The sequence below is a fragment of the Haliotis cracherodii genome, unplaced genomic scaffold, assembly GCF_022045235.1.
Source record: "Haliotis cracherodii isolate W230 unplaced genomic scaffold, xgHalCrac1.p SCAF_8, whole genome shotgun sequence".
NCBI classification, from domain to species: Eukaryota; Metazoa; Mollusca; class Gastropoda; order Lepetellida; family Haliotidae; genus Haliotis; species Haliotis cracherodii.
The window spans coordinates 38,815,448-38,826,744 of NW_027266341.1; the positions used below are offsets into that span (position 1 = coordinate 38,815,448).

General features: G+C 41.5%; 1 protein-coding gene across 2 annotated transcripts in view; it reads right to left on the reverse strand.

Moving 5' to 3' along the window:
• Positions 1 to 476: 476 nt before the first annotated feature.
• Positions 477 to 11,297, reverse strand: part of LOC139449492 (uncharacterized) — a 22,264-nt gene continuing 11,443 nt past the window's right edge. For both annotated transcript variants that reach the window (XM_071230913.1, XM_071230914.1), the window contains 5 exons: positions 7,544 to 9,437; positions 6,845 to 7,064; positions 6,292 to 6,374; positions 5,617 to 5,729; positions 477 to 4,036 (listed from right to left, as the gene is read on the reverse strand). In XM_071230913.1, coding sequence (XP_071087014.1) covers positions 3,832 to 4,036; positions 5,617 to 5,729; positions 6,292 to 6,374; positions 6,845 to 7,064; positions 7,544 to 9,437 — 2,515 coding nt within the window. In that variant the 3' untranslated portion in view covers positions 477 to 3,831. The remainder of the gene's footprint in view (positions 4,037 to 5,616; positions 5,730 to 6,291; positions 6,375 to 6,844; positions 7,065 to 7,543; positions 9,438 to 11,297) is intronic.

The window sequence follows — 11,297 nt, forward strand, 5'->3', positions numbered from 1 at the left end:
TACCCTGTGCTAATAAAAATGGATTTGTTTAAAACAGTTTCATTTATTCTTTTAAGATTTTATCCTACACCAAACTAAGTTGATTTTATTAAACAATGTCTTCATATCTAAAACTGCTTCAGACCCGTGAAGATTCCGGGGCAGAACAGGTCTTCAGCAAGCCATGCTTGCCGTAAAAGGTGACTATGCTTGTCGTAAAAGGCGACTAACGGGATCGGGTGGTCAGGCTCGCTGACTTGGTTGATATATGTCATCGATCCCATTTGCGTGGATCGATGCTCATGATATTAATCACTGGATTGTCTGGTCCAGACTCGATTATTTACAGACCGCCGTCATATAGCTGGAATATTGCTGAATGCGGCGGTAAACAACAAACAAACCAACCAACTAAAACTGCTTCACAGCACAATTAATTCTTTGTCAAGAAAGCAAAGATATTTTGTATGCAGAACAGAGAAACAACACTACTATCATTTAGGAATATCGGAATATTTGATACTTTATTTGCTTTGCTCGGCGATATACAAGGCTAAACATTACAAAGTATAAGAACTTTAACCATTGAAGACACTGATGTTAATCACAATTGTGACTCCAATGGTTTCAATACCAAAAAATCCAACTTATTTTACCAACAAACAATATTTTGTACAAGATACGTACACAACGACTAATGTATCTTCTGTTCAGATTTCCAAGAAACTATTGACGACGTCTTTGGGTGGTAAAGTAAAGTGGACTCCCTTTGGGTTGATTTAGAAAAATGGATAATAAATAAAATACAGATCAAAAATGAAAATGACTAAAGTCGTTGTCTTAACAGGCTATCCAGCACAGAAGTACAATCCAATAAATGCACTAATCACTGTACCCAAATACATGAGTTATAGATATAATGTTTTCATTAAACTGCCTACATTTGTCCAGCTTAAAGAGGAGCTCACACAAAATTACTAAACGACCAAATACAATGCATCAATATATGTCAGCAAGAAGCTCTTCTAACAAGTTTTGGTAAAATTGTCATTTATTATTTCGTTGATAACTAGTCTTGTGAGGTTTGTATATACATCACTGTCTTTAGTTACAGAAACTCATGATCTGTTTATTTGTAATATGCAACAGGAAATAAATAAATAAATTAAAAAAGAATCACTAGTGTGGCATGTATCAAGGTACAGATGTGTGTCACACACAGGAAAACCCCAGCTCATTTATAACATCATGAAACACGCAGTTGTCTCCCTTGTGAAGGGACATAAATATCAGTCAGGAAACTCAATCGATGAAATGAAAACTACCTCCATCAATTATAAGAAAAACACCATATTCATTGCAATAAGAAAGCATAATAATAAATAAAAAAAGCATGCATTCTATTCAATAGTAAAAAAAACATAATAGTAAAAAAAAAGTCTTAATGACTTTGCAACTGCATGCGAAAAGACATAAAGAAACTAAACTATAGTGGATATATACTTACACGGAGATCACGTTAAAGAAAACACCGGCTTGCCCCAAGCTCTTCTTCATTACATGAACTTTAAACTATGATTAATCATAACAAATTAAGCGATGTTGCTAAAGGTCTAACAATACCTGTTTTGAGTATCTACACCATACGTATACACGCTCACATGGACTCACATCAACACTTTCGAAAACACCCAATACGATTATACCATGAAACATCTCAGCACAAGTCACGAAACATCTCAGCACAAGTCACGAAACATCTCAGCAGAAGCCACGAAACATCTCAGCACAAGTCACGAAACATCTCAGCACAAGTCACGAAACATCTTAGCAGAAGTTAATGAGTCAATGTTTAATGTCGGCAATATTCCAGCCACATAGCGAGGAGAACAAATGATATATTCACTAACAAGTGCACGGTGAAACAAAGTAAATGTAACAGATTCAGTGTACAACACAACAGAGAGACGAAAGTAAACACCCGAACCATCGAGACAAATAAAGAACCATAATAAACATGATACTAACGTGGGTCGTGAATCATGTGTGATTTCTGTAGACACCAAATATGTTGGATGGTTGGTTGGTTAACGCCGAACTCATCCATATTCCAGCTCTGTGACGGCGGTCTGTAAGTAATCGAGTCCGGACCAGACAATACAGTGATTAATATCATGACCATAAGGCCTACATCGATCCACGCAATTGTGATCGATGACATACATCAACCTAGTCAGTGAGCCTGACCAGGTAAGTCGCCTCTTACGAGAAGTATAGTCGCCTTTTACAAGCACGGGTTGCTGAAGACCTATTCTACCCCGGGTCTTCACGGGTATCTACTGTCTTTCCTTGCTCTTGGTAACGTCTTGCAAATGTTCATATTAAAATAGAACCAAATCAATCGCCATAACCGATACAAAATGACTTGGAGGATATTTTACCTGTAACACTGACCTAGGTATTCTGGAAAAAAATAAATATACGTCGTACAATAAATAACATAAGATGATTATTAGGTGACCATTTGATTTTCTGGGGGGAACCTGGAATTTTGTCTGGAGATTAGATATTTGTTTTCAGATTCCGATGCAAAACCAGATATTTTCTTTTTTAGAACTATGAGCCTGAACGTTTCAAAGGAAAAACACCTTGCAACAATGTAATTTTTTTGTGGCAGACAGTTTCTTATATTTTCAACAGTTTTCAAGCATTTTTCAAGCATAATTTTTAAAAAAAAAATTGAGGACAATTTATTTTTGTCGATACAATCCACCCACTCCCCCATCCTTGAATGTCACATGTCTGGCCCCTTACTACAACCCTTCATCATAATGAACGAACGAACGAACGAACGAACGAATGAATTTCCTCCGAAGTTGAATCCGAAGATTTTACATAGGCAAATACATAACTTATTATACATCCATTAGATTACTTGACTATATACAATGAAATCATGTTATACAGTGCTATGAATAAACAATTTTCATTATACATTTCGTCAGCAGAAAGGTATCAGTGTCTCTTATATATACATAATGTATTTCTTCAAATTCCATATAAAGTGGCAGAAAGACAGTATGATGCTATGTCAAGTATCGTAATCAATTTCGTCAGTCAAGTCATGAACCGAGAAAGAATGAAAGCATATCTATTTCACATATACATCGACATCAAGTTTATCAGTCAGACATGAGAAGAAATGATTTCTCTCAGACATAAAAAAATATGACAATCATAGTCATAGCAACGTCTCTTACAATGGTTACATTCTTTCGACACTTTTGCTCTTGATCTGATTTTACTACAAAGTTACAGGGGTTGTCTTTTTTGTGGATAGAGATGCATTACATTATAAAAAACGTGCATTTGTAACCGTTTATGGGTTTTATGGTACCGTGAATGATCTGGTCTCTGTGCTAGTCTCTCTCTCCAAATGTACTGTTCATTCTCTGATAGACGTCTGATTACAAGAGCCCGTCAAGCCGATTTAGTTGGGAATGAACCACTATCAGTATAGTCTTTGATATAGTTGTCTGAATGATAGTTTTAGCAGCATATAGAAGGATGTTGCATATGCTTACTGAACGGCTAAAATTGACAATAGCGTTGGTAGCAATATGAGCACAAAATAGATCTTTTGTGGAATAGAGACATCATATCTATTGAGCTTGGTACATGAAACACAGTCTTTCATGTTAACAGTACATGATTAACGTATTCCGATGGAACTGATGACGACGATGTAGAAAGCTGCTGTATAACATTACGCGTTCTAAATCGTTAATAACAAATAAATGTCATCCCAGAAAAGGCTACACCACTCAGACAAATGTGGCTGTTACCGGTGGTCTAGTAGTCGACGTCATTGAAGAGGTAGGTGCAGAACTGACAGTCCGGGTGGATGTTCTTAATGATTCTGACGACGTCGTCTCGCCGGCTGTCGTCTTGGGAGAAGTACTGCACCACATGTCCGACCTTGAGTCCGTGTGCTATCAGCTCCTGCAGCACGTGGTCTACACACGCCTCGCGTGGCTGCCCCGCTCTCTGACTCTGCCTGGAAAACACAACAATTGCATATTGCTGCTACAGTATCCCCTCGTCTGTTCATCGTTTATCTCAGTGCCGCTGGTTAAAAGCCAACGAATGATCTCCGTATTTTCTTTCTTTAGCGAACCGCCTCCTAGGTGTATTTGATAGATCGCCTTGAGAGCGGTAAGTAGGTGGTTCGATCCCCGGCCGCCTCGTACCAGAATACGCAGAAAGATGGTACTTGTTTTTAACCTGTCCGTCGCTCGGCATTAAGGGGAAACAACACGGACTGGTCGGCTCAAAGTCATTATGCTGTGTCCGAGTGATAAAATGCAACATGGCATCTCTGTAGGCTAACACTATGGAACCGGCTTCAGTCAAGTCTAGAATGATTTGGCAAGTCTAGATTGCCTCAAGTCTGAAATTAACGATTGATCTGGGCTCCATTTGGATTATATTTGTTCTATTTTGTACATATATATTTTATAACTTATTTCTGGAACAAAATGTCAGTTCAGTAAGGATTGTTCTGGGCTCCACTGGATTTTTTTTTTAATCTTGTAGATATATGTTTTAAATAAGATAACTTTTTGTCAGTCTAGGAGCTACACACGTGTCGCTACATGGGAGCAACAGTCATCAACTGGGCGTTGAACCCCATGTCACCTCAACTCTTCATGAACACTGTACGCATTTTCTACTCTCTAGTTCCGCCCATAGGGCATCGTGTGCACATACCCAGGGTATGACGTGTATACATTCAGACCTGCACTTTTTGTCATACCCTCGTCAGGGCAACACAGTGTCTTCGTCCCCCAAACTTATCATTTTACAATGATTGTACATGTTACAGGTATGTGTAGCTGCTTTTCTATTGCGTTGGTAGCCTTCATGTCACACTAATATGTCATTAATAAAATTATAATGTTTCTATTGACACAGGGGCAATGGGGTAGACTAGTTCGCTCGTCACGCCAAAGACCGAGCTCGATGCCCACATGGGTACAATGTGTGGAGCCCATTTCTGGGGTCCCCGGCAGGGATATTGCTGGAATATTGCTAAATGCCGCGTAAAGCAATACTCACACACTCACTCCTTTTGACATAAGAACTAGTATTACTATAATTGCTATCCATGGATTCCTAATAATGCATAATTCATGTACCGTATGCCATTGTAAAAGTGGAGAGAGCGAGAGGTATGTTATAGAGGTTTAATGTTATATAATCCAAACTCCAAAACATATATACTGATGAACATAAAGTCACTTCAACTAAGGCGTAGAGACGCGATTGATGATATTTCCTACCTCCGGTACACGCATATAAGTAGATTAAAACTCAACAAAGTGAACATTAAATGGCAGAACGAGTATTTTGAGATATTACCAACCAAATCGAATTATTTTAGACATTTGTTGCAAAATGAGTTACGCTTTTATGATGCACACAATCAGATTTGAACAGGGAAGGTATCGAGCGTGACTCATTGAGGAACATTGTGGGTGAAATCGTTTGTTTGAAGATGCAAAAGTTACACAGGCCATGGTAGACAATTCCAAATCTGATCCTGCACTTGTATCCTGACACAGTTATCCCCCTTACATAAGTTTGTCTATTTCCCATAGTTCCTTGTTTGGCAGGCAGTGCTTGGCGAGACCTTCCACCGTCTGACGCTCTGACAATGGTTGATCTGGGCGGAGCGAAAACACCAGTTCCTAAAAAAAGAAACATTGGTTTCAGAATTATAGAGCCACAAGGCACTAAAGCCACGACATTAGCGGACTTGACTTTCAGCCCGGAGAGGAACAACCAAACTCTAGAACTGCATATGGAATCAATAATAATGTCATCTTTTTATGTTTTCATTATAAGACTGAAAATACCTTTGCTTCAGATGAAGCGGTGACAGGGGGCTCTCGAATGAAAGATGTCGTTTTTCATGCATGCACGTGTGTGTGTGTGTGTGTGGCTGCTTGTACTAGTCCGGACTGATGCCGATTTATCATGCTAGCTCACTGAGATACCATGCGGCAGTTTAACATGAATACCCGACTCTGACACAGTATACTGACTCCGTACCGACCAGTCCTTGTTTTAGCCCCTTAATGCCGAGCGCCAGACAGGATAACAACAAGTACCATCTTTTAACGTCTTTTGGTATGACGCGACCGGGGATCGAACACAGGACCTTCCGCTCTCCGGGCGGCACTCTACCACTAGACCACTGAGTGTTTCATTAAAAGTTTGATCAATATGTTTATTTTGATAAGACCCTACCTCCTTCAGTTTGATGATCTCCATGCTGTCTCCGCCTTTGTACAACAGCTCATCAACACGGCCGGTACAAGCTTTAGGGTTACCTATTACAACAAGGATGTGCATGCTTGTCTTAATGTGAGAGGATACAAACAGATACAGACTGTTTGGTGCAGTCAATGGAAGAGATATGGTGCCTACAAACAAGAATCGTTATAGGGGCGACACTGGGATTCGAACTCAGGGCGACCAAGGGAATCACCGTATTTCCAAGAGCCTAAGAGGCGTGACGTGGATATTTGAGATGTCACGTGTAGGCAACCCATATCTCGAGATTTACATTTATCTGAATATAAGTACAAAGAATATATGGTGATAACAATAGTCACATCAGGATTACAGTTTCATTGACGTGGTGACAGTTCTAGCTGAAATAGTAGCAGTAGTAGTAAAGTTTAAGGGTAACTTGTCCCAAAGGACGGCCTATTTGCTCATCAGCGGGTTGTTACCTTGTGAAGAGTTGTTTCCCTTTAACCAACTCCCACACGATAAACCAGGGGTATTTATAGAATACCTTGGCCTCCGAAAATTGCCTCTTCCGTCCGTCTGTTCGTCTCAAACTTTCGCGACGTGTGTGAGGTGGGCGCTGATTCTCCGGAACAGACCTGGAGACCTGTTTCTTCTGATGTGGAACGGTGAGTGTTCTTAGATCCTCGCCACCTGTTCTGCTCAGTGCGATCGACAGTTCGTTGATAGACGCAAAAACATTTTCTCCGATCTCCGTGACTCCGAATCTGGACATACATTTTACAATCGATTACTGTTCGTTGTATTTCGTGTTGTTCAGCAGTTTCACCAGTTGGTTGGTTGGTTTGTTGTTTTACGCCGCACTCAGCAACATTCCAGCTATAAGACGGCGGTCTGTAAATAATCGAGTCTGGGCCAGACAATCCAGTGATTAATATCATGAGCATCGATCCACGCAATTAGGATTGATGACATGCATCAACCAAGCCAGCGAGCCTGACCACCCGATCCCGTAAGTCGCCTTTTACAACAAGCATAGTCACTTTTTACGGTAAGTATGGGTTGCTGAAGACCTATTCTACTCCGGAATCTTCACGGGCCAGTTTCACCAGTGTGGCATAGATAGCTGTAATGGCTGCTAATGATCACTTATCTTTCTCGGGTATATATAAATATATGATTATGAAACAGATTGCGTCTGATGAGATTATAATAATTTTCTCGTTGTAATACTACAATTACTTACCATCAACGCAAAGAGATATGGTCCACATCTGCTTGGGCGACCAGACAAAATCCTGCATCTCACGCAAGACTTGGTCTTCTTCCTCGCTCCTTTCAGTTTCCTCGCGCAGTACCTCCACCTGTGCATGCCACTTTCTGACTTTTTCTGACGTTTTGGCTTGTCATCAGTTTGTATGCCTGAGCCCTGCGGCTTGTCATCAGTTTGTATGCCTGAGCCCTGCGGCTTGTCATCAGTTTGTATGCCTGAGCCCTGCGGCTTGTCATCAGTTTGTATGCCTGAGCCCTGTGGCTTGTCATCAGTTTGTATGCCTGAGCCCTGTGGCTTGCCATCAGTTTGTATGCCTGAACCCTGTGGTTTGTCATCAGCTTGTATGTCTGAATTTTCTGGTTTGCTCTTAGTTTGCATGTCTGAATGTTCTGCCTCGTCATTAGCTTGCATGTCTGAACCCTCCCTCGTCACACCAACCTTGCCATCAGTTTGCATGTCTGAACCCTCTTGCTTGCTCTCAGTTTGCTTGTCTAAGTCTTCTGGCTTGTCATTAACTTGCATGTCTGAACCTTCTCTCTTCCCATCAACCTTGCCATCAGTTTGCATGTCTGAACCCTCTCTTGCCCCATCAACCTTGCCATCAGTTTGCATGTCTGAACCCTCTCTCGCCCCATCAACCTTGCCATCAGTTTGCATGTCTGAACCCTCTCTCGCCCCATCAATCTGAGTGTCCAAACCTTCTGGTCTGTCATCAGATTGTATGTCTGAATAATATGGCTTGCCACCAGCTTGAATGTCTGAACCCTCTGTATTGTTCTCTTCTACGTCCTCATGTTTCTCAGCATTCATGTCATTTGTTTCCAGATTTGTTTCTAACACGTTATTCATTACCTCGGAATTTCTTCGGGAAACAACCTCCGAAAAGCCCCATGGTACATCACCAATCCCTGATGTTACAGTGGGTGACTGACACACTCTGTCTCCCCCCAGCCGATACGCGTTGCTGGGTCTCCTTTGCGCGTTAGATCTGTTTGTGTCCATTGTCCTATTTGTGTCGAATTCTGACAATGACGCTTCGCCTAGATTTCGACTTTCTAAATCTGAGGACTGATTTTTCAGCTCGGAACCAGCAACGTTGGACAACTTAACACAGAGTTCCTTTGAGGCAAAATCCATCTCAGTATTCACCATATTTCTACAAGATGATCCACACGCATCATCCTTATTCTCCGGATCCTGAATTTTTCTGAAATTTATCATCAGAAGCTCGTGTATTGCAACTATAGCAATACACTTCAGGAGGAACCACTGCACACACTTCTCCGGTAAGGTAGGCTCATCTTGATAGTCAGAAATCAAGGTACATGCATCACCTGGATGAACCATATGGTTCTTCCTAATTGTGTCACTGAACGTGGGGCAAGGCGGGTACCTTTGATACCCGGTGTGGGACTGACTATCATCTATTTCTGCCTTGCAATACATGTCTTCCATTTCCGAAATAGGTTGTTCGAGGATTATTTCATGGTACTTCTCCGTGAGGTCGTAATGATCAGCTGTATTCCATGTCCCTTCTGGCACATTGAAGACGTTATGCTTCTCTAACAGTGAACCTGTCAGAAGGGACTGCAGACTTTTAACTCTCATTACCCGAGAAATGTTTACAACCAATATAAGAGGTCTAGTTTGGCAATCAAATGCATCGTTGTTACTTTTCATTCCATTTCCTACTCCAAGAACATGGACATGTCGGAAAACCCATGTCAGCACATTCTGACAGACACCGATCCATCTTGATGCAGTCAGTAGTATGAGCTTAAGTCCCAACGTAACCCACTCTACAAAGATGTAAGACAGACTGCTGTTGTTGGTCGGCGACTCCGCATCAGGCATCTTCATCGTGATTCTGGAACAGTTGGTGACAGATTCAGCACAATATCGTAAAAGGATCCGACATTCCTTCAAAAAAGTAATGTTTATCAAACACAAATACACGCTCATAATGTTAACCACTAGTCTGACACAGACTCGATCATTTACTGATCGTAAATGAGATGCTGCTGGATTAGTGCTGATACAGCCAAAACACTAACGTGATGGAGACAGAGCGGGCATGACGTGTATTGAAACCTGGTAGATCTGGAAACCCCGTCAACCCGGTGATTACTGTCGGAGACCTCAGCCCCCTGCAGATTACTGTCGGAGACCCCACCACCCTTCTGATTACTGTCGGAGACCCCGCCGCTCCCTGCTGATTACTGTCGGAGACCCCAACCCCCTGCTGATTACTGTCGGAGACCCCACCCCCCTGCTGATTACTGTCGGAGACCCCGCCGCTCCCTGCTGATTACTGTCGGAGACCCCACCCCCCTGCTGATTACTGTCGGAGACCCCACCCCCCTGCTGATTACTGTCGGAGACCCCGCCGCTCCCTGCTGATTACTGTCGGAGACCCCACCCCCCTGCTGATTACTGTCATGGACCCCGCCGACCCCTGCTGAATTACTGTCGGAGACCCCACCCCCCCTGCTGATTACTGTCGGAAACGTTTGCATACAACGGGATATTAATCCATGATTCGTTAATCCGATTTTTTTCCGGAACTTGTTAAAAACAAGTGTTTTTTTCTGTTTTTACCCCCAAAATATGGTCTTCTGGACATGCTTGAATTTCTTTTTAAAATTCGTTAACATTGTTCAGAGACTGTGAAACTTGAAACATGCTGTCTCTAACAAATATCCAAGCCTCCCCCTCCCTGACCTCCCCCCATAATATCACGTGGTGGGTCCCTTCATTACATTGACATTCTAATTTATCTGACAAGCGCACATAAAATGACTTTTGTAATATTTACATAAATCGATCAGATCGACCGGAAAATACTGCTGTGTTGAGGTTGCAAGAGTCATAGATAGATGCGGATAAGATGCAGTTGTGTTGTACAACACACATCATCTCCCGTGAAGCTGGAACTTAGATTGAAGCACCGTGGCTCCACTACGAGGCCAGCATATCTGACGCTAAATTGTTGCGATCAGTCATATAATCATATATGTGACGCATTTAATCTTCGCGACATTAAACACGAGATTAGTCACCTTTGTTTCGCTGCTAATGCAATAATAACACAACTATTTAGCATTTTACTCACGATAAACCGGCAGGCTGACAGCAAAGAAATTTCCATGTGAAATTCCCAGCGATCTATTTTTAGACTCGTGGCCTTTACGGAAAGGCACGAGGCGTGCCGATGATACTCAGGTATGAATAGTGGTCCTGATTCGGCGTTAATGCTGTCGTGAGTAAAATGATTAAACGTAGAAAAGTCGTATATACGAATAGTATCTCATAATCCCTGACATTTCAGTTGTTTTCAGTGATTTAAAAGAGACTCGAAATGATAATCATAGTTAGGAATGGGATCATGATTTGCATGGAATGAATAACCCAGACCTCGTCAGTAAAAGTCCTTTGTCTCTATCAACGTAAAAAAGAACAGCAAAATGGTAGAGGAATTTGAAATAATAGCCACCAACGAATCTCAAACATTCGCAAATATTGTGAGAGTCAATTACATGCAGTCACTTGGATAACCTACCTGCCGAGGGGTGGTAACCTCCCGGAATTTGATGAGTCAAATTAAAATACAGAAATGTGATATTTTCTTTTGTTTACCCCTATCGGTATGTTTTTAATGTCCTGCATTTCAATATTAAGATCGTCATCATAGAAACGTATTAATAGTTCTACATAAAATCTGCTAGAC